The following is a 24860-nucleotide window of genomic DNA, read 5'->3' on the forward strand; positions in this document are numbered from 1 at the left end:
ATCCGAGCTTGCCAGTGTCAACAAAGATAGCGGTCGCAGTAGGTTTGTTCGCAGTACCACTCAGATTTTATGAGAAATAATACAGACAAATTGACAGATCTGAAACTTTCAAAAAATATATAGAAGAACTCCTTCCACATCTTTCAGAGTACCCTCTGCATCAATTGTGTGGCCAGGTTTAAACGGTTAGATAATTTAAGAAGCGAAAGTGAGTTGTGATTGGTTCGCTCAACTTCCCAGCGTAGACACCTGATTGGATAAAAAGCCAGCCAAAGGAGGTAATAAAATCATCGGACCAAGCCATGGATGTATCCAGAGTATAGTGGAGAGTGATCGTAACGTATACCCTGGAGATTATCGAGGATGCTCTGTTGAGTGTTGGGCCAGAACATACTGCATGAGTCACGGAACACTTGGATAATTCTGTCTTTGAAAACTTCAACATATTGACAGAATTACTAACTTCTACCAGTTAGTATAAGTCCGAAATTAGCTGTGCATTTGTTAATAAATAATCCGAAAGTAAATATTACCTCAATAAATATAAAACTATAAAAGCTACATGTTAGCCCAAAGATACTTTCCTCTACAATTCATGATGTCATAATACTTATAAGCTAAATTGAACAAACAGCAACATTTGCTTGATATTTGTGTAGTTCTGATCTTGTCCTGAAATGAACTGTTCAAGATATGACAATTTTTCCGCAGGCAAAAGAAGAATAACAACAATAACAGCCTGACCACGACAAACAAGAAAGAAGAAACGTATGTACAGTGACAATCAAATTACTGACAAAACAAGATTATCATCAACAAAACATGACATAATATGCATTACAAACATCGTACATCTGAACAATAATACTTGTATTAATACAATGATCGTGTGGTGTTGAACACTTACAATATTTGGTCATATCACATCAACCTGTACTTAATGGAACCTGACAATCCTATGTCGGAAGATGTTAACAACGATCCACGTTGTATTGTTGGTACAGAGGTGGTGAGGAAGCCCAGTGGTTAAAGCGTTTGCTCTCTAGACCTGGGTTTGATTCCTCACATTAGTACAAATGAAATTATTTCTTGTGTCCCCTGCCATGACATTGCTGGAATATTGTTAAACTAAACTCACTCACTAAAGTATTAACAGAAACAAGCATGGAGCAGACCAACAGAGTTTGACAAGCAAGCAACAAAGCCACAGAGCTTGACCACCCAATCAAACCTTGTTATTTGACAGGCAACAGAAGCTCGAGAACATTCTACACTCAAAGGTACAAACAAACTGGGTAAACACATGGAAAGTATCTCGTGTCCAGGACTAGAATAATAGCTATGACAAACCATGCATTCCCTAAATGAGAGTCTCAGATTTCCTTGGATGTTTGAAACACAATCTCCATGTCTGTCACACCGTCTCAATGACATAGACAACCTTTCCACATTCTTGGTTGGTCACAACATCTCTATGTCTGATACATCATTTCCATGTCCTCGCACTCCGTGTTGTACGCACCTTCTCCACGTCGTACCTATTATCTCCACGTCGTAGACATTGTCTCCACGTCATGCACATTGTCTCCATGTCAGACACATTGTCTCCATGTCATGCACATTGTCTCCATGTCAGACACATTGTCTCCATGTCAGACACATTGTCTCCACGTCATGCACATTGTCTCCACGTCAGACATATTGTCTCCATGTCAGACACATTGTCTCCACGTCATGCACATTGTCTCCACGTCATACACATTGTCTCCATGTCAGACACATCGTCTCCGTTTCATACACACTGCCTCCATGTTGGACATACCTTCTCAATGTTGGACATTCCTTCTCTGTCAGACACACTTTCTCTATGCCAGACACACCTTCTCTATGTCAGACACACCTTCTCCATGTTGGACACACCTTCTCTATGTCAGACACACCTTCTCCATGTCAGACACACCTTCTCTATGTTGGACACACCTTTTCCATGTTGGACACACCTTCTCTACATCAGACACCTCCATGTCGGACACACCTTCTCCATGTCAGACACACCTTCTCTACATCAGAAAAACCTCCATGTCGGACACACCTCCATATTGGACACACCTCTATGTCAGACACACCTTCATGTTGGACACACCTTCTCTACATCAGACACACATCCATGTCGGACACACCTTCTCCATGTTGGACACACCTTCTCTACATCAGACACACCTCCATGTTGGACACACCTTCTCCATGTCAGACACACTTACTTTATGTTGGACACACCTTCTCTATGTAAGACACACCTTCTCCATGTCAGACACACCTTCTCAAGGCCAGAAACACCCTCTCTACATCAGACACACCCTCTCCATGTCAAACACACTTTCTCCATGTCAGACACACCCTCTTTTTGTCAGACACACCCTCTCCATGTCAGACACACCCTATTCAAGTAAGACACACCTTCTCCATGTCAGACACACCCTATCCATGTAAGACACACCCTATCCATGTAAGACACACCTTCTCTATGTCAGACACACCCTATCCACGTAAGACACACGATCTCTGTCTTGGACACTATGTCAGACATAATTTTTTTATGCAATTTAAGGCAGTGGTGACATGACTTGCGTAATGACCTTTTGCAAGTTGTATACGGAATGCAATTGTTGAAACAATGACGATTGGCGTGTGTTTATACATGTCCATAACCACGATCCTGAACTCAGACGATGACTTCAGACAAATGGGGGTCTGTTAAACAGAGCTTCACCATCAACAACATGCTCACAGATGTGACAGATCGTCCAGTACATGAACGATGATTAATTTGCAAAATATTCAAAAGTGTATCATATAAACATTAAAAATACTTCTCATAAAAATGTGCACCATATCAACACAAAGGCATAGTAAAAAATATTTCAACCTGTTTCAACATTTATATATAAGATACAAAATATAGTTGAATGATTATTGCATAGTATATTGAGTAGCTGTCATGATTATCGATTCCGCAAGTTTTCGTTGTCTAAATAAATCCTTTAAAGAAATAACCTACTCATACCTATGAGGTGAGACAGTTTGCGTCATTATGCAAGAGGATTATCAGGAAAAATCACTGTCAACCGCTAGATGTATTTCTTTGACAACACTGACCGTAGATAAGTGGTCCATTATCGTGAATTTTATTTTGGAGAGGAATATGAGTTGTGTTTCTCTTTTTCATGGATTTTCAAGTTTGTTCTATTAAATCATGTTTTCTAAGTTTCTTCAAAACATAAATATAAACAATTTTGTTCAGATTAAGAACAGTTTCAGGGGTGGAAATAAAATTGCTTGTGTACACTGTTACAGTGGCACATGCAAAATCACTTGCCCTGATAATTGTTCCTCTATACCGGCTGATTTTCTTGTTAATTTTTTAAATAAACAACATCATTAATATTGGGAGTTATATAATCATCTCATCCTTCAGGGTACCCACTCTCTGCTGGGTACAGAGAGATATAATTGTAACAGTCACTTGTTGTATCTAAGGAGATACTAGTACCATAAGTACTACATATGCCTTTTGCAGAACTAAACAAGAGTCATCAGAAGATGACAAATCCCCCCGGCAAATCAACTGACAGTTACTTAAAGTCCAACTTGATTTTTTTTGACTAAGTCTAAATTGTTTCCATGAAAGTTATGAAATATAAAAATGCCAAAAATCTCCAAATAGCAAAAGGCAATAGTTCAAGATCTGTTTGATATATCTGTCATGTCTTGTAGAAAGATACTGAACGGTTTTTGAATTGTGATCCGGAACGAAAACCACCATTCCCTTTTGAGACTAAGTTCAAATCGTTTCCATAAAAATAAAAATGACAAAAAATCTGCAAATAGAAAAAGGCGCCACTTTAGGTTCTGTTTCATATATCTACCAAGTCTTGCAGAAAGATATTGAACGGTTTCCGAGTTGTGCTCCGGAAACGAAGCTCACCCCTCTCTTTTGAGACTATGTCCGAAACGTTACCATGGAAACCAAGAAAAATAAAAATGACATAAATCTGTAAATAGCAAAATGCACCACTTTGGGATCTGCCTCACATATCTGCCAAGTTTTGCTAAGAGATATTAAGAAGTTTATGAGTTGTGCTCCGGAAACGAAGGTCACCCCTCCCTTTTGAGCCTAAGTCCGAATCGTTTCCATGAAAACCGAGAAAATAATAACTCAAAAATCTGTAAGTAGCAAAAGGCACCACTTTAGGTTCGGTATATTATATCTACAAAGTTTTGCAGAAAAATATTGAACGGTTTTTGAGTTATGCTCCGGAAACGAAGCCCACCCCTCCCTTTAAGACTAAGTCCAAAACGTTTTTATGGAAACCGAGAAAAATAAAAATGACGAAAATCTGTAAATAGCAAAAGGCACCACTGTAGGTTCTGTTTGATATATCTACCAATTTTTGTTGAAAAATATTGAAAGTTTTTTGAGTTATGCTCCGGAAACAAAATGATTACGGAAGGACAGACGGACAAGGCGTCGACTATATCCCCCCACATTACATGCCGTGGGGAAAACAACACTCCAGCTATATGGCAGTCGGTAGATAATTGAATCTCAACCAAACAATCCAGTAATCGACAGTATCGATCTACGCAATTGGGATACGATGACATGTGTCAACCAAGTCAGTGAGCCTGACCACCAGATCCCTTTAGGCTTCCCTTACGACGAGACCAACATCTATTAACTTAATTTGTGACCTATAGCTGAAAACACAGCAACCTGTATTTGTTGGCGGTAAATATAGATAAAAATAGGTGGTAAATCTTCATATAAGATGATTGGTAAATATAGATTAATATGTTCGGTAAATATAGACATAAGATTAATGACGGCTGGTGAATCCAGATTAAAGATGAGAGGTAAGTCAAGAATAAAGATATAATCTAGCGGTTGACTGACTTTACAGATAATCTGTCATTTATGACCAAAATAAGACGTAATATTTGTTATAAAACTAACATTTCGTGTCCAATAGGAAAAACAGACATATACAAAAGTATTCTATAAAAATAACCTATTTAACATTTGTAAGTATTAGATTTAAGACAGAAACTGATTCAACAGAATTTCAATCTGATGATGATTCAGCAGTTTCTGTTAAGTTGAGGACACATATGAAACAAATATTGGAAAATACATATTTGATTTCTCATTCCTAATCACTCGGAAATGAACACACACCTGTTTGAAAGTATATTCACCTTGTTCATATTATCAGTACGATAAACCAAAATCAAAATATTTTTTCTGGAAATAAGTCAACAGGCATCCCTAAGATATAACATGTACATATATCTACAGACATATAATATTCAAATATTTGAATATTCAAAATCTCTTGAAAAACAGAATCTCAAAATAACAGTTTAACTCAGTGCAGGATTTTCGTGTCAAGGAAAAGATTTATCATCCAAAACAGCTTTGAAATGGATTTTGTGAAACAGCTTTCCACAGGTGAAATGGATTTTGTGACATCAAATGTGGCCTCTTCCAGGTGTTAACACTGTCATGAAATTGCATCATAATGCATTGGAGACCTTTGTGACATTACCAGTTGCAATCACATCACAATCAAATGACATCACTAATCTCTCTGCCACTGACGCTGCAGGGCTTGATATAAGGAAATAAAACGACTTGCACCTTGTGCAACCTTAGATAATAACCTTCTTGCACCACACAAAAACAGACAGCACCTGCTTCTCAATATAAATTACATACAATGCTTGAGTTTTGGTATTGGTGGTTTAGAAACAATATTATTATGGGTGCAAGTTGGTGTAAATATGAGCTTGCGTACATTGAGCCTTGAGCTGCTTGACGGTAGCTGTTCTCTTGACACTTAGACACTGCCCATTATTAGTTACGAATTTTAAAACTTAGATCATTATTCCGGATGATAACAGAATCTTTCCCTTGTGAAAACAATGATAAGGAACATGATTTCGTATCCGGCAAGGTTAATCTTAGTAGAAAGAACAATATTTATGGAGCAATTTCTTCATTGCAACAGATGCAAGTGAGCTTTTGCTTGAAAACAGTATTAGCATCTACACTGAAACGTCATATCTATTGTAATAAAGAAGTTGTCTATCCATAAAAATTGTGCCGCTCCATCATGCCAGCTTCTACATGTCACTAAGAATATCTAATTGGATACATCTTTTCAGTAGTGAAATCTGTGCTCTTTGTGGTCCCAACATCCTTACTTGGATATAACAACAATTATCAGGGAATGTGTGTAGATACTGAAACCTCATGAACAGGGCACCTATATTCTCATAGGAATGTGACATTCCAAAAATATACAGCATATTTTTGAGGGGAGATATACATTTTTGGTGAGACTTGCGGCCTGTGATAATTCAGTCTATCTTGACATTACCAGAAGAAAATAATGTCAAAACTGGAATCAAAAGTCTGTAATACTGGAATCCTCACAAAGAACGACCAGCACCACTACTGATAGTCTGTCAATTAGCAGCATCTAGTTCGCCATGAGATGAATGTAAAAGTTGATGCTCGTTGTCCAACTCTTTTCCAAAGCTTCTCGGGAATTTGGTCTGGAAGTGGGCCTTTGCTTCCTCGTCGGTGAGATCTGGTTTGAGAGTTTCCCGCAGGTAGTCCACGTCTTTGGTGCAGGTGAGCTGCGGTATCCCTGACGACAGCATCATGAGGAAGAGGGAGAAGAGGAGGGGAGCTTTCTTCCTGAGGATCAGATATGCTTTCTCACAGGTGCTCTGGAACCTGGAAAAGTGCACAACGAGGAAATTATTCTTTTTCACGTAATACACATCAGCTATTTCTTCAAAGGATACCACTAAGATCTTGGTTAGAACTGGTCTTCAGTAACCTGTGCACGTCTTCGAATTCCAATTGCGTAGATTGATGCTCATGCTGTTGATCACTGGATTGTGTGGTCCAGACTCGATTATTTACAGATAGCCGCCATATAGCTGGAATATTGCTGAGCAGGGCATTAAACAATAAACAAACAAACTACAAAGGAATTTATTATTATATTCGAAATACTAAAGATAGTACAGTCATCCCTCGCCATAACGCGGGTCTTGGGGTCCATGGATCACCCCCCGCGTTATTAGACACCTGCGTTATAGTAACTATTACATAACGCAGAACAAAGGCCAAGTAAAATCGTATTTTCCATGGACATAACAAAACTGCTATTTTGTGTATTGTGCCCAGTCAAAACTATATCGTATTGTTTGGAGGTGAAAAAAACCCAAACTTTGTAAATGACAATAGATGTACCGGTATGTACAGGAACCTTGCAATCAAACATCACAAGACATGATTGTTGTTCCTGTAATGCTACCTGTTATTCAACTAAGCCGGAAATAGCAATCAGCTGGGTGCAGATCAATGTTTTGGTCCAATGTACCGGTGATTCAGTTAAAAACGATCCGAAAATATGACATCAAATAATTTCTATTCCATAATCAGAATAATTTATATGTCAAGCAGTTATTCTAACAGAGATATTATATATTGCTATTGTATAAGTACCTTACAACCAGAAATTATTGAGAATTTAAAGATTGTAACTTTTTATATTTTTTTCACTCATTACTCAAGTTTATTGTGAATATAAGCAGAACATAACTCCAGATTCAAAGACAGGTGAACAGTTAGTATTTTGTCAAGTCACCATGGGCAGCAATGCAGGCTTCAATGCGGCGGGGCATACTACTGATCAAAGAAGTTAGAAAGTCGTGGTCCATGCTGTCCCAATATCGGACCACCTCTTCTTTCATTTCAGCAATATTTGTCAGATTTTTCTTATTGACACTTTCCTTCATAAGTCCCCAAACATTTTCTATTGGATTAAGGTCAGGGCTATAGCTTGGCCAATCTAATAATGTCATATTTTGGGTCCGAAACCAGGCCTGTGAATGCTTTGAACGATGTTTTGGGTCGTTGTCCTGCTGGAAAATCCAAACATTTCCATAGAACACGTGAGCAGATGGCAGTAAATGTCCCTCAAGAATATCTGTGCACCGCTCACTGTTCATATTCCCTTCAAATACACAGAGGGGCGTTGCCCCTAACACAGATATGCCACCCCACACGTTAAATTTCGGACTGTACTTTGGGAGCTGATACAAAGGTTTTTCAGTTTGTTTGGTCCAGAATTTCAGTGTATTAGGAAACAGCCACACAGAACTTTCATCTGAGAAAATCACATTGTCCCAGTTAAAATTTCTATGCTGTAAGCACCAGTTCAACCTTCACTCCTTTTGTTCAGATTTCATGATCGGTGATGGAATTCCTCAACTTTTCTGCCAACCCATTGCATGCAGCTCAGTTCTAATTGTCTCCTTAAAGACAGCCACAGTTCCTCTATCAATCATATCCAGCCTTAAGTTTTCTAAACTCCTTCGTTTGTTTTCAGAAACAAGAATACCAAGCCGCCCCCTGTCACCGACAGTCAATTTTATGGCCCTACCTGCGCCTCCCTGGTGCTCAATGCCATATCCATTTGCAATATTTTTCAGAACACGATAAACAGTGGACAAAGGGATGCCTGTTCTACTTGAAATCACTTTAGCTGATCTGATGTCCTTGTTATAATACTCTAAAATCAACTTCCTCTTCTCTAAATCATCCATACTGAGGATCACTGAAAATGTCGTCTGCTTGCAAGTAAACAAAGGGGGATAATTCTTCACAAACTAATGAAAAAGGATTAACAGAGTTGTCTCTCTTGAATGATACCAAGCAATTGATATACTAGAAATCCAATTAAACATATTCCTAAAATTCTCAATAATTTCTGGTCATACTATATAATGCATGTTTTCTATGAACATATTTGACATAATAATTGTCATTGCTAAGCACTTTGGGTTACTTGGCTGGATACATGTTACGTAGGAGACAGTTTGACAAGTCGCCGCTGACTTCACGCGGTTCGTGCCACTTTGATTGTAAAAACAAAATGTTGGCAATTAATTGTCAAATATGACTTCAATGAGTCAATAACGCGGGTCTTGGGGTCAATGGATGACGAGGCTGTAATCTGTTCATGATTGCTGACAAAAATGTGAAATTGGTGCTATTGTGGTAGGCGTGAAGAACAGACCCTCATGAATGTGGTAAGCGGACGTTGTATGGAATGAGGTAATGCCATTTCACTCACGGTTTCTCCGTTGTTACTGTAAACAGTTTTAATGAAGGAAAATGGGATTGAATTTAATCAAATAAAATGTGTTTTCTGACATCATACATTCTCGGATGGCGGTGTTTACCCACGCATTTATGCGGTGTGTTGCATCACAGCAAACGTTGTAAGTACTCGGCTGATGGTATTTCTTTATGATAAAGTTATTACGATGTTTCGCTGTTCATCTATTATTATTGAAAAAAAACTGCATGTATTAAGCATGTATTAATTGCAATCCGCACTGAATTTCACTAGTTTACAATGTGATTAACCAGAGCTCAACAGCGGATTTGTTGATGTGCTATTTTCGATGACGTGAATATGTGTGATCACTGGGCAACTTTTTTTATGGGAGCCACGGATAACCCAACGGTTTAAATGAATCCGTGGTATCGTGAAGAGCATTATTGCAAGGGATGACTGTATACATGCGGAATATATTATGTCCAATACTGAAAGAATCAGAGAGGAAGTATTTGTCTTCACTCGTGGGAGGTGGGGTGGCCTAGTGGCTAACATGTTTGCCTGTTATACTTAAGACCCAGGTTCCATCCCCCACATGGGTACAATGTGTAAAGCATGTTTCTAGTATCCCCTGCTATGATATTGCTGGGATATAGTTAACAGAGGTGTAAAACAACTCACTCACTCACTAACAATGACTTTAAACATATCCCATTCAAAAGAAAAAACACAGAGATACATCTGGGAAAGCCATGTTTCATGTGTACCACTAGCTGAAGGGCGGTGGGATAGGTCATACGGTGTATAATGTTGAGTTCAAAGTTCCAGCTATAATGGGATGTCGTTTGGTTTAATGCGGTCTGGGATCAAAACCCTGAACTTCTGCTCCAGGCAGACACTCCATCCACTGGACTAGAGAGACTGTCATGTGTAAGGTGAGGTGAGGTGAGGTGAAATTGGGTTTAACGTTGTGCTTGAGTATATTTCGCTCATATGAAGACGTGCATGCGTGTGTATAAGTATGTGTGGCTGCTTGTACTAGCTCAGACTTAAGCTGGTTTTATAGTGCTAGCCCACTGAAATACCATGCCGCAGTGAAGCATGAATACCCCACTCAGACACAGTATACTGACTCTGAGCCGACCAGTCCTTGTTGTACCCATTAATGCCGAGCGCCAGGCAGGGACCAACAAGTACCATACTTTTACGTCTTTTGGTATGACGCAGTCGGGGATCGAACCCGCGACCTTCCGCTCTCTGGGCGGACGCTCTAACCACTACACCACGGAGGCAGCCGTCATGTGTAAGGAGGTCACCAAGAGGTAATAACATACAGTAATACACATAGCAAATGTCTGATACAGATTGTTCTCCCTCTAAACCAGTGATAGCATGAGTAGCAATCTATTTTGTTAGGATCAGACCACAGTAAGTCAGGTCATAAGTTACAACCAGCTAATCGTTCTGACAAGCTCAAGGACCTATTCCACCTTCAGACAGCACATTCCCAAGGTCACCTCATGAGAGGTCATGGTGCATAGCTGGGGACATATGTCACACACAACCGATCTTACCTTTTGAAGTTTTCAGAGTTGTTGCTCTTGCCTTTCTGAATGACATATACGAAATGTGTTGTAAGGACGAAGGGGACACGCTCTCGCTTCACGCCAAACTTGCTCTTGAAGTTGCCCAAGAAATGGCCAAAATCAATGTGGAATAACTGAAAGAAAAATTAAGCATCAATTATTTTGTCAGACAGGAGGGTGGTAAGCAATGTCTTGGATATCGTAGCTGCCTGTACATAAAGATTGGACTCAAAACCAAAGATTCCATGTGCGAAATACGCATAATATTGACCTTAAATCTCCACATCATCATGATCTTCACCCAGTGTTGACTGTGTTAGGACCTGTGCACTAGGGGTGAAATGATATACTGCTGTATTTTGCCTCCGGTTCGGTATACCGGCAATCCAAAAATTCAGTATTTTTTGTTTTGTGTGTGTGTGTGTGTCGTGTGTGCGTGCGTGCGTGCATGCGTGTGTGTGTGTAGGGGTGTGCACCTCACCATTTTGTCCTGAAAGTTTGTTCAATGACCATTGAAACTCGGGTGAAAATGAAGTGTACATCCCCCCCTTTTCTCAATAGTGTGCATCCACCCGTGGAAGGCCTTGTACCGCAATACGTACTGTACCGTGGTAAGAGCGTACCATGCTATGAGCCAGGGTGCTGTTGTACAAAGCGATCTTAGTGCTAAGGTGACTGTAACTCCCATACCTTAACACAGGCTTACAACAGTCATAGTGTTAAGCTTGTGTTTTTCAACTGCACCCAGGTCTCTGAGCCTGATAACGTGATGCTAAGGAAACCTTTTTTTCTTTTTAACAGTACAATACTCCAGGGCCTAGATTTTCGAAGGTCTCGTACAGTCGTAAGTGCCATACATTATCATTAACTTTCGACTATCTTAGCGCTAAGAGAGCTTCGAAAATCTCGGCCCTGGTATATTATGGCTACCTGTAGTTGAGCTCGGACCAGACAAACCAGTGATGGATAGTGATCCATGCTGTCGGGGTGCGATAAGACACTATCATTAATTCACACTACCAATACATTTGGTCACCTCTCACCATCAAAATGTAACATATGTTACATTTGGGATTACACTTTCTCAGTAAAGTACAGTCTAGTACTGTTGTTAGGCTGAGACCCATCCGGAATTTGAACCCTCACTCAGAATCAAGCACCTAATTGCCAACACAAAAACTCAGCAATCTAACCCACTCAGCCACCATGGCTTCTACAAAAATGGAAGTCAGACAACTGGTCGTTTAGATCATATACTGTGCATACCCCTCTGAGACGTGCAGCCACAGGTTTCTTAGGAGTGAGTGAATTTAGTTTTACACCGCACTCAGCAATATTCCAGCTATATGGCTGCGGTCTATAAATAATCGAGTCTGGACCAGACAATCCAGTGATCACCAGCATGAGTATCGATCTATGCAACTGAGATACAAAGACACGTGTCAACCAAGTCAGTGAGCCTGACAACCCGATCCCGTTAGTCGGCTCTTACGGCAAGCATCGGTTACTGAACGCTCATTCTAACCTGGACCTTCACAGGTAGGTTTCTTAGGACCTATTCAAACTCAGAATTGCTTCAGGACCTACATGAATCTGCTCTTACAAGCACCAGAAACTGGACCTAAACCAAGCTCCCTGATGGTTGGAGATGAGGCTTGCTTCCTACCTGTCCTGACTGTTTGAGCATGATGTTGTCGTTGTGTCTGTCCCCGATGCCCAGGACATAAGTGGCGACACAGTACCCTGCACACGAGAGGATGAACTCCTCCACAGCTTCGTCCAGTCTGAAACAAACACAACGCTGTCAGTGACTTCTCAAAAATCAATTCTAACCCCGATCTGCACAGGTACCTTTAAATAGAAAACGAAATGATAATGGTGATGGTTGTGTCGTACACCTCTGCACAACTGACCTCCCAGAATCAAACAAATGAGACTTACGATTCTTGAGTCTTATGATGATGTTTGAGCCATTCAAATACTGCTTTCTTGTCAAACGCTCCTCTGTTGAACCATTTCTGTATATTGGCGATTGTCTGAGATTGGCCCACTGCCTCAATCACGCCCTGTTCTTGACCTGTTGCTAAGCAACGGTATACATTCATCCTGCGCAAAGAAAATGCATTACATGTGAATAAAAGAGTAAATAAATAAACTAAATACAGTTTTATATTCTGAATATAATACCGAAGAACTGACTTCAATATGTTTTCAGTTTCTGGAGGTCTTTCCAATCAGGAAACAACATTCCATCAGTGAGTGTGGGCAAAATTGTTTTAAATGTAAAGTGAGTGAGTTTAGTTTTATGCCGCTTTTAGCAATAGTCCAGCAATATCACGGCAGGGGACACCAGAATGGGCTTCACACATTGTATCCACATGGGGAAGCAAACCCAGGTCTTAGGTGCGATGAGTGAAAGCATTAACCACAACACTACCCCATCGCCCACAAAATGTAAAAAAATATGAACGAAAATAATACTGCTTCATTAGCTCATCCAAAGCCACAGAATCACTTGCAATGTCTATACCACTGGAAGAGGTGAGGTGAGGTGAAATTGGGTTTAACGTCGTGCTTGAGAATATTTCGCTCATATGACGACTTGCATGCGTGTGTATGTGTATGTGCGGCTGCTTGTACTAGCCCAGGCTTAAGCTGGTTTTATAGTGCTAGCTCACTGAGATACCATGCCGCAGTGAAGCATGAATATCCCTCTCAGACACAGTATACTGACTCCAAGCCGACCAGTTCTTGTTGTACCCATTAATGCCGAGCGCCAGGCAGGGACCAACAAGTACCATATTTTAACGTTCTTTTGGTATGACGCGGTCAGGGATCGAACCCGCAACTTGCTCTCCGGGCGGACGCTCTAACCACTACAACACGAAGGTGGTCACCACTGGAAGAGTTCAAGGACAGATTAAGGTCAAGGTTACCTGAGGTCAAGGCCTTCTGACTGCCAAATGTTGTCCATGATCTCCAGCATCTGCAGCGTCAACATGTCCTGTCGGAGATCTGTATAAAACATCATCACGTAGGGCATCAACTTACATAGTCACTGTTTACTGTCACCTTGAAAATTCTAACTGTTGCAACTCTAACACAAAAGGTTTTTTGTTTTATTTCATGGTGACACAAACCTGAAAACTTATCACTGACCAGCTATACCTCAACACACAGCAAATGGGACATGCTCACTGATCTACACCCAGTTTGTTGGTTGGTTTGCTGTTTGGTGGTCAACTCCGCACACTTAGCAATATTCCAGCTATATGGCAGCAGTCTGTACATACGTAATCATGTCTGGGCCACACAATCTAGTGATCGACAATATGAGCATTGATCTATGCAACTGGGATACGATGACATGTGTGTCAACAAAGTTGAATGAGTGAGTTTAGATTTATGCCACTTTTTGCGATATTCCAGCAATATCACAACGGGGGACACCAGAAATGGGCTTCGTACAGCGTACCCATGTGGGGAATTGAACCCTGGTCTTTGGCATGACGAGCGAACGCTTTAACCATTCGGCTACCCCACCGCCCCCAAAGAAAACTTAAACATGGATTCATGGAGAACATATGACAGAAAATATTATCATAGAGTCAGAGAACACAGATGTCCAAGCAGAACAGTATTAGCACAGGACAAAGATATCCAAAATATACAAGATCTCCAGCTAACTTACCATCTCCGTTCTTGTATATCAGGGACACGTCTTGACCCAGGTCATCCTTCCACACCAACCACAGCGGCCGCTTCTTTGACTTCATGAACTTGCACTTGTCTATGCTGAAAATAAACGTTACAACTGATTAAAACTATGATTTCAGCCACTCTTAGCAGCAAAAATGGGCTTCACACATTATACCAATGTGGACAAAGAACCAGCGGTGTGACTAGTTCAAGGTCCTGAACCGGTACCGGTACCATCTTTTAATGTGCTTTGACTGAACAACTGAAGTTGGGGGTCTTTTCTAACCAGGAATCTCTACAGGGAGACGAGCCTGGGATGCTGGGGTCTTTTCTAACCAGGAATCCCTACAGGGAGACAAGCCTGGGATGCTGGGGTCTTTTCTAACCAGGAATCTCTACAGGGAGACGAGCCTGGGATGCTGGGATCTTTTCTAACCAGGAATCCCTACATGGAGACAAGCCTGGGAAGTTGGGGGTCTTTTCTAACCAGGAATCTCTACATGGACAAGCCTGGGATGCAAGCCTGGGGTCTTTCTAACCAGGAATCTCTACAGGGAGACAAGCCCGGGAAGTTGGGGGTCTTTTCTATGCTGGGATCTTCTTTTCTAACCAGGAATCCCTACAGGGAGACAAGCCTGGGGACTTTTCTTACCAGGAATCTCTACAGGGGACGAGCCTGGGATGCTGGGGTCTTTTCTAACCAGGAATCCCTACAGGGAGACAAGCCTGGGATGCTGGGGTCTTTTCTAACCAGGAATCCCTACATGGAGACAAGCCTGGGAAGTTGGGGGTCTTTTCTAACCAGGAATCTCTACAGAGAGACAAGCCTGGGAAGTTGGGGGTCTTTTCTAACCAGGAATCTCTACAGGGAGACAAGCCCGGGATGCTGGGGGTCTTTTCTAACCAGGAATCTCTACAGAGAGACAAGCCCGGGAAGTTGGGGGTCTTTTCTAACCAGGAATCCCTACAGGGAGACAAGCATAGGCTGCTTGGGATCAATATTTACCCATGATAACCACTGGATTAGCATCAGAATAAGGAGTGACTTACGCCAGACTTCTGAGCCTGAAGAGTGGAGACAGAGGGCTGCACAGATTGGAGAGGATGTCCTGGTAGGTCTTTTGTTGGAGTACAGCTTGCATGTCCTTCTTTGCTTGCTCATGGGACTTCTGAAACAGCAAGTGAGAGAGTGAGTGGGTGAGTGAGAGAGTGAGAAAGTGAGTTTGTATAATTTCATTTATCATAGTGGAAATTGTATTTGTAACTTTTACATTTTGTATCCCAGTCTGATTGTATATAACTTCCAAAATGGACTCTTGTGCAACCATTTTGAAAATTTTGACAGCTATGACAGATATTGAAACAGCAAGGTTGCTGAAAGAACCAGCAGAATACTGAAAATCTGACAAAAAATATCTGGGATTGACACTCATGCAGTAAGTGAGTGAGTGAGTGAGCTAGTTTAGTGTAACGCCGCATTGAGCAATATTCCAGCATGCCAGGGACACCAGAATGGGCTTCACACTCTGTACCCATGTGGGGAATTGAACCCGGGTCTTTGGTGTAACAAGTGAACACTTTAACCACTAGGCTACTCCACCGCCCCACATGCAGTTAGGATACTGAAGGCTGTCATCAGCTATCTCTGACTGACCTGGTCGCCCATGTTGTATCGCTCACTCTTGATCAACCCGTTGACGATGTCCAGTTTGCCGAGGGCTTCCTGCTGCTTGTGTAGCGCCATCATGTGTTCGCCGCTCGCCACCAGGTACACTTCCAGGATCAGCCGGTACTGTACGCTCACGTACGGGTTGTTCATCTCCGACCTGACAACATGATAGTTGGGGAGTCAGACAACTGATAATACTTCCTGCATGTGTCTCCCCATCATAGTGAGTAAGTGAGTTTAGTTTTATGCCGCACTCAGTAATATTCCAGCTATATGGTGGCGGTCTGTCAATAGTCAATATTCAGCTCCTAAGTCTGCAGCAAATGTCAGAAATAAATCCCTGATTGAAAAGTTCATATACACGTGTAGTTTTGTCATTATCTGTTAGAAGTCGTAACTTTAATTGACAACAGAAACAATAAAGGTGAAGAGGCTTTTGTCATAGCTTCTCATTGTCACAATAAAAGCATTGCTGTAACACAACTGTTAAGATAACTCTGAAATTAAGGAAAAAGGAAAAAAACAACACACAAAATATTTTGCCTAGGTCTGAATCCTAAAATCAAAGGCTGTGGTGTAACCATAGTCATGGAAAATCAGCAAGGGGACACAACTCTGCACATCAAATTACTATTCTTTAAATGACTGGGTCACCAGCACACTATAGGGCTGGCTATTGATAAAGATCATGCTAATCGTTAACTCAACATCGATCTATCATTGATCAGAGAAGTAACTTTGAGCACAAATGCCAAAACAAAATCTGAAAGAAATGAATATATTTAACACAACTCATGTTTATGCATGGATTACTAACAAAACAGAATCCTGAACATTTGGAAGCAGTCCATGAATAAAAACTTATACAAACCTGTAGAGGTTATGAATTCTTTGAAGAAAGTGCTCCTTGGGGTATATATAAGCATTTAAATGTCCATTTTAAATCCGACGACAGTTGTAACTATATTTTTTAATAAAATATTTACAAAACAAAAAACTCGTTTTGTCTTATGAGACCACCTGTACAGGGCCCCACCGGACCCCCCTACAGCCAAGAGCAGGTAACTCTCGCCATCTACCTCGTACCTCACTTTTCATGCTGTCGTTCTGTTGAATAGATGTGCATGGTGTTCGTTACGAGTTTTTTGTTTTGTAAATATTTTATTGAAAAATATAGTTACAACTGTCGTAGGATTTAAAATGGACATTTAAAAGCTTATATGTACCCCAAGGAGGACTTCTTCTGAAAAAGAACTAACTTTGTGTATTGTGCGAGTAAATTAAATCGTTATTCCTTCACAAAAGTTTATATACGATACAATCAATGACACTATTTTCACAATCAATAGTCCTTAATTATTTTCCTTATCAACAATATTTCCGCTTATCGATCTTTTAAGCCAGCCCTAGTCCACTACCAAATGAAAAGAAACAGAATTTGTCCTTGCAAGCTGCAACAAAACCCCAAATAAAGAGATCAACAGAAGACAATGTGAACAGCATACTTGAGCAGCCAGAAGAGTTGATGTCCAATGTGCTGGTTGCCAAGTGCTCTAGTGAGTAGGAACTCCACCAGGGGGCAGCACAGGTGAGTCTCGTACTTCAACGCCTGCACCAGCTGCAGCAGGTAGCGGGACAACTCATCATCACTGAACCTGTCAACAAGGTCATTACCAACATAACACACTAACAGAGCACATTGTTACAGGACATCTGAGGGTCTTTCAAACCATGTGTTTAGGCTGCCTTTGAATTCTTGCAAGTAACAAGCTCCACACTTGCTGAGTGAGTGAGTTTGGTTTTATGCCACTTTTAGCAATTTTCCAGCAATATCACATTGGGCTTCACACACTGTACCCATGTGGGGAATCAAACCTGGGTCTCCCTCTGATGGACAAGCAAATGTTTTAAACACTAGTACTCCATCACCCCCAGGCTTGCTGAGGATTAGTGAAAATCTAGTCTGTCTTAGGCTCATTATTATTCATCACACTGCTATACTGTGTCTAACAAACCCTAGTAGAAGGTCACGTCAGCTAACCTTTGAGCGACCTATGACCATCCAATCAAAATCGAGATGGCTGAACAGATTTAACCAATCAGACAACGACTACTTGTTAGGTAGTCTGTCTCACAGTCCCTGAACCACATTATTTTCCCTACTGCCAAGCCCTATCTGCAGTGCTAGCCCTAAATGAAGCAAGTCTAGATTTCCCCAGGTTCTGAATCTCTGGTCTCCCTGAGGCTCCTTTTCAATTTAAATGGGTTTGTTTTCACTTTCAAAATTATATATATTCAGAGACTAAGCGTTAGTCTAGTGAAAATACAGTGAAAATTGCATCAAGCAGCATTTCAGATGCTAATTGTGAGTCATGCATCGATTTCACCACAAATTAAAACTGAACAGTAATAACAGAAAAGTAAAAAAATATTAAGCAATTTTCTTCAAATACTTCTGTGTATGTGTTAAATATCATGGTATGACCGATTAATTGCAGCAATATGAGAAACAAACAGATAATTCTTAACTCAGACTCTCATTTTCAGAGGAAATAATTTGATACAAAATGGTGTTTGAATGCACAGCTAGGACTCCAAACTGCCCCAACCAAGTCCCACATCAAAACATGTGTTTGATAATGATTGAAACTCACGTGTCTTTGTTATCGAGACAACTAACAGCGAACTTGCGAATGTTTTTGTCTGGGTAATTGAAGTCCAGGAGTTGAAGTGCAAAGTCCACATCCAGTTTAGGCCAGGTCTGGAGCACTGCGATCATCTGACAACCGGAGGACATCAACAGATGCTTTTTACATTTATATATATTTATGGATTCAACTGATAAGAGAATCATAAAATGAAATGTTTTCTTCGCCCAACTGCTAAATCTTGAATGGAAAATAAACACAAAACATACCACAAAAAAGTCAAGCTCATAGCTCTTTCATCCTACCACAGCTAAAGGACGTAATTCTGTACACCTACATCAAGCGACGAGGATAGTCACCAGATCTCCCTCAAGAATGCACATAACACCAGTGCTTAAGGCGTTACATTGGCTCCCAGTAGCGGCGAGAGTGGACTTTAAAATCATCATCCTGGCATATCAGTGCGTTCACAATCTAGCCCCATCATACCTGTGTGACATTGTATGTATGTACATTCCACCACATTCCCTCAGGTCTGAGAATCAACAGAGACTCATAGTGCCATCATGGAAGAAAATGTCCTTTGGTTACAAGTCCTTTAGTGTTGCAGCTGCCACTAAATGGAACTCACTGCCAGATTTTCTCAAAGACGCCCAGTCGTTGGAACAATTTAAGTGTCTCCTAAAGACTCATCTGTTCCATTTGTACTTTTAAAGTGACCTTGTACTGCTACTAGTTTTTACTTCTTTTCCTTGACTCTTGTATGCTCTATGAGCACGCCCCAGTGGAGTTTGGCGCCATATAAATGGACATTATTATTATTATTATTATTATTACACCTAACTCATCCAAAAACTGTTTTTAATAATATTAAACCTGCATCATCAAAAAAAAGAACCAAGGATCCTGAAAATGAATCTGTGACTACAGCTTACAAATGCTGGCCCTGGTTAAATGCCAGTCAGCAATATTCCAGCTATATGGCTGCGGTCTGTAAAATGATCAAGTCTGGATTAGACAATCCAGTGATCAACAGCATGAGCATCCATTTCCGGGATACGAGTCTGACCACCTGATCCCGTTAGTCGCCTTTTACGACAAGCATGGGTTGCAGAAGTCCAATTATAACCCAGATCTGAAGAGAGTGCACTTCTACTACAACTAGACCGCCTACCTTGGCCACATCGATGTGACTGTTCCACTTGACAGAGCTGAGCACCTTGGGCAGGGCATGGGGAAACTTGTGGCAGCACTCGTACCTCATCATCCACAGCAGCTCCTTGTCTTGTTCAAACAGTGGGCTGAGGGAGTCTCTCTGGACAATCATCATCAGCTGCTCCAGGTGGGACTTGCTCACCTTCATCATCTGCAGTCAGTGAAAGAGAGGCTATGTAACAGTGAGTGAGTGAGTGGGTAAGTGAGTGGATGAGTGAGTGGGTTGGGTAAGTGAGTGGGTTGGGTGACTGAGTGAGTGAGTGAGTGGATGGGTGAGTGAGTGAGTGAATCTGACCAAATTCTTCAGTCTAGGTTCCTGGAACTTTATTCCACACATTTACATCTTTTCAAATTAATGTCTAAGAAAAGACCAATGTAAAGGCTTCCCAGATACTGATCACATGCTGTGGGTCAGAATCAGGGATCAGAAACCATGGACCGGATCAGGGAACTCAACCTAAAATATTTGTATCCTGATATGCTAAAGGGACATTACTCTTCACAATAAGTTGCAGCCTTTTAGACACTTAAGCACCCATGGCCCCTATTCCACAATGCAGTACAAGCTAAAGTCCAAGAATAATGATGACTTTGTTGGCTATCTTAGCATAACTGACTGACTGAGTTTGGTTTTACGCCGCTTTTAGCAATATTCCAGCAACATCACGGCGGGGGACACCAGAAATGGGCTTCACACATGGTACCCATGTGGGGATTCGAATCCGGGTCTTCGGCGTAAATGAGTATTTCAATCATAAGGGAGGTTGAACGCAGAAGGAAACTCACGGGTCTACTTGCCAGCCTACAATTATTGCAAATCTCGGAAAAAGTAATTGAAAAACACTGTCTCGATACATTGGGCCAATGGTTCATATCGTGAGACAACACTCTTCAAAGACTTGACAGTTACACTGTGAAGCTCAAGGTCCCAGCAGCTGAGAAGTTAGGCCAGGACATCCAGATATGCAATAAACATTTCTAATATTTCTCGTACATCCAAATACTTTGTCTGATAATCAGTTTGTCACAGGCATGTGTAATACTAAGAGCTGTGGCGGTGTGGTCTGGTGCATAGAGCTCAGGTGACAAATCAGGTGAAGTTAAACAATGATGGGCGACTGTGTTTGGCAGCTTGACTCCCTGAGAAATTCTAAGACTTCAGTCTTGCCCCACAACAAAGCACATGTGATACATGTGGTCTCACCTTAGGTATGTGAGCTTGTTCAAAATTGCCTCTGTTCACCCAGCAGAAAATGGGTACCCGGTGGGATGAGACATGTGACTATAACCTTCTAGCTCCTAACAGGCAGCTTGGGTAATAACGAGCATGTGAGCTATGAGCACGGTGTGGAGTTTGGCGCTATATAAATGGATACATTATTATCATTAACTTACAGCTGATCCTGGGGCTCCGCTTGGCTCCATGTTTTTGGCAGCACATTCAAGCACCTGCAACACAGATTTACTATATATCAGGAAACAATCCATCATCATCTTCATAATCCTCAGAGGTTTTTCAGTGAGGTGATAAAACCCTTATTACTATCCAGAAACTGTGACATCACAAATGGCTATTTTTAAGATTTTTGAAAGTGACAATATCCCCGCAACTGAATGAAAAATTACTTTTATCATTATTTTGGTTACTATTCATCATTTGATGTGGACAATCAGGGATTTTTCTAGGATTTCCAGACAAAAAATAGTTCTCCATATTATATAATTATTTTTGTTCCATTACAACCTGTGAAGGTCCGGGTTAGAATATTGGCCTTCAGTAACCCATGCTTGTCGTAAGAGGCGATTACGGGAGCGGGTGGTCAGGCTTGCGGAATTGATTGACACATGTCATCGGTTCGCAATTGAGCAGATCGATGTTCAGGCTGTTGATTACTGGATTGTCTGGTCCAGACTTGATTATTTACAGACCACCGCCATATAGCTGGAATATTGCTGAGTGCGGCGTAAAACTAAACTCACTCACTCACTCACTCCTTTTCAGTTGTATTTTATAGGAATGCAATGATTCACCAAAGCATTTATGTGTCTATAACAATATATGCAATAAGATTTTGAATTAATTTTCATAATTACAAAATTTAGCATTTGCTTCCACCAACAGCAAGGCACACAAGGGTGAATGAAAGAAATTAATCACATCTTTTTAATGTATTTCTTCTCAGTACTTTAAATAGTAAAAATACACTTTCAAACAAAAATTGTTAAAGGTCACATGCAACCAAAAAATCAAACATAATTAAAACACAATTATCACTTATTGATGACATAAATATACATTGCTGGTTATGAAAAAACATATAAACAAAATTATAAGCGTACAATCGCAAATCAAAAGTGCAATATTGTGTACTTGGGTTCACTTCCCAAGAAACGAAGCAGCCGGGATACCAAACCCAGTCAGAACGGGTGGGTGTGCACTCAAGTGTAACGGCTGGTTCATTTGCAGATGCCCTCACGGCTCATTGTGTGTATATAGATATGTTGGGTTTTGTAAATACATGCTCATTTTTGGTGTATAACATTTACAATCAACAGACATCATAACATGTCATGTGTTCAAGTATCACACCTGCCTGTCTGTGTAATTACATAATGTGACAGAGACCGAACTCGGCCATAAATCAATGCATTTTGTTTATGGTGTATAGCCTGATTGGTGTTAAGTTCAAATTGCATGTGGTCAGTGATCGCGGTTGTGTATTGAATAATGTCATTAGCAGACAGGCAGGCAGACACACAGGTGTCAATAAAACAAGACATTGAGTTTTGTCTGTGACGACATTCTGTCAACGCTAAATAATAACACTGCTTTCAAGTATCGAACTAAGAAGAACGTGTGGTGAAATAGACAAATGAAATTATATAAACAGTTAATTTACTGTCATAACATATAAAAAGCTCGCGCCTGTGAGATATCAACAAAATATTAGAAAAATAGCTCACACCAAAGCCTTCGCCGAGTATTCACCGGACAACCTGTTTCCAAGCTGCGCGAACCTATTTAACTGCGCATGTGCTATGAGCGCAGCCCAGCTGTTGAAACCAGTTTTCCCCAGAAAGTCGGGGGAAAATTAGTGAAACGTTTGAACTCCAATTTCGTGGGGTTTTTTTTCATCAGCGTTATTTTTCAACTTTATAAGTTGAATTTGCATTTTTGACGATTTGTTTCGGTAAGTCCATACCGAAAGGTATCAGAATCTGCAAAGTTGTGTTTTATGTTGCATGTGACCTTTAACCTCTTGTGAATCAAGAGTATATTGTTGTATGTCTATTTTCATGAAATTAACATAAAACATCTCAAACGATACCTGATAAAGCAAAGTGGTTAAATAAGGTCAGGTTAAATCAAGTGTGACGGGAATATGAAATGAGGTTGCAAGAATGAAAATGTCATGTTTTTGATGTCAAGGAATTCCCTGCCTCCTAACTAAGCCAGGATTTTCACTGCTCAGTAATAACCATAATGTCTGCATTATTAGTGTGAATTAAATGTTATTCAGTGACGCGTATTTCCAACTCTATCACGGTGGTCTGTAAATTATCAACTGTAAAGAAACCAGGTGTTGATAAAATGAGCACCATTTCATGCTCCCAGGGAAAGATGACTAGCCAATCAGTCACTGAGTCTGAGCACCCAGTCGCCTTACTACTCTTACTACCAATGAGAGATGCAGACTAGAATTTGTCTTCAGCAACCCATGCTTGTTGTAAGAGGCAACTAACAGGATCAGGTGGTCAGGCTCGCTGACATTTTTGACATGCCATCCTATCCCAATTGCAGATAGATGCTCATTTTGTTATTCACTGGATTGTCTGGTCCAGACTCGATTACTTACAAATTGTTGCCACACAGCTGGAATATTACTGAGTTTGATTTTTACGCTTTTAGCAATATTCCAGCAACATCACGCAGGGGACACCAGAACAAACAAATAAAAGTTGCCTCTCACAACAATCATGGGGTCATGTGACTTATCCAGGGTTGCATGAAAAATCAGTCTTGTGTATATATATATATATAATCCTTCCATCAGTAATCTATCACTACATCTCACATCAAACAAGTCACTTATCACAACAAACGCTGAAAGCAGAGAGAGCTAAATTAGCTTACAAAATATATACTTTGCATGGCAAACATAGAGATGCTTTTTAGTCACACAAGCAACTTACTAAAAAGACCAAGCATTATTTAATTGTGACAGAAACAGTGGGTATTTTACCTCAAGCACAAAGCGCCCACAGTTTATATTTTTACACTGCTATATAATAGATTTCTTTTCATTTTTTTCTTCTTTTTAGTTGTTGTTTTTTCAAATGATAGTTTTAATCACATTCAGTTGTCAGACATGGCTGATGACCTAAACAAAAACAAAATGTTTCCATGGTTATGTCAGTGATTACTGGAAAACCTAAATATCTGTGTTTTACGCGGATCTTCGTTTGTTGATAGATCAGTGTCAGCGACCAGGGAAGAGAAAATCCAAAAAACGTTTTGTAAGTACCGCCGAACCCTAACAAGTAGTCGTTGTCTGATTGGTTAAATCCGTTTGGCCGTCTCGCGTTTGATTGGATGGTCATAGGTCGCTCAAAGATTAGCTGACGCGACCTTCTACTAGGGTTTGTTAGGCTCAGTATGGCAGTGTAACGGATAATAATGAGCCTAAGTTTACTAAGACTGTTCATTACTAAGAATAAAATAAACATAAAATCAAATGGAAAAACAATTCTGGAATGACAAATATGTGTACATGAGTTGTGCAATAAGCATCATAAGAATTAGGTAAGTATTAGGGAGAGTATTGCTTAGACGGTCTGG

At 40.5% G+C, this 24860-nt stretch overlaps 1 protein-coding gene and 1 long non-coding RNA gene across 5 annotated transcripts in view; both read right to left on the reverse strand.

Annotated features, from left to right (window-relative positions):
- Positions 1–1669: 1669 nt before the first annotated feature.
- Positions 1670–4135, reverse strand: LOC124287248. Of its 4 annotated transcripts, none has more exons than XR_006901232.1 (3): positions 2498–4135; positions 2093–2317; positions 1670–2055 (listed from the first exon to the last, which is right to left on the reverse strand). It is a non-coding gene; the product is annotated as an uncharacterized LOC124287248 (long non-coding RNA). The 4 variants fall into 4 exon arrangements; XR_006901231.1 differs by having other exon boundaries at positions 2458–4135; XR_006901230.1 differs by having other exon boundaries at positions 1670–1822; positions 1861–2055; positions 2093–4135.
- Positions 4136–6223: 2088 nt separating this feature from the next.
- The window catches only part of LOC124287241 (phosphatidylinositol 4,5-bisphosphate 3-kinase catalytic subunit delta isoform-like), a 43810-nt gene continuing 25173 nt past the window's right edge, over positions 6224–24860 (reverse strand). The window contains 13 exon segments of the mRNA XM_046723741.1: positions 6224–6608; positions 6610–6802; positions 10778–10923; positions 12456–12573; positions 12731–12895; positions 13726–13804; positions 14481–14584; positions 15539–15657; positions 16143–16314; positions 17663–17812; positions 18812–18936; positions 19980–20171; positions 21416–21469. Of these exon segments, the coding sequence (XP_046579697.1) occupies positions 6543–6608; positions 6610–6802; positions 10778–10923; positions 12456–12573; positions 12731–12895; positions 13726–13804; positions 14481–14584; positions 15539–15657; positions 16143–16314; positions 17663–17812; positions 18812–18936; positions 19980–20171; positions 21416–21469 (1683 nt within the window). The 3' untranslated portion in view covers positions 6224–6542.

This window comes from Haliotis rubra, unplaced genomic scaffold (genome assembly GCF_003918875.1).
Source record: "Haliotis rubra isolate DU_JTF1 unplaced genomic scaffold, ASM391887v1 Scf4, whole genome shotgun sequence".
NCBI classification, from domain to species: Eukaryota; Metazoa; Mollusca; class Gastropoda; order Lepetellida; family Haliotidae; genus Haliotis; species Haliotis rubra.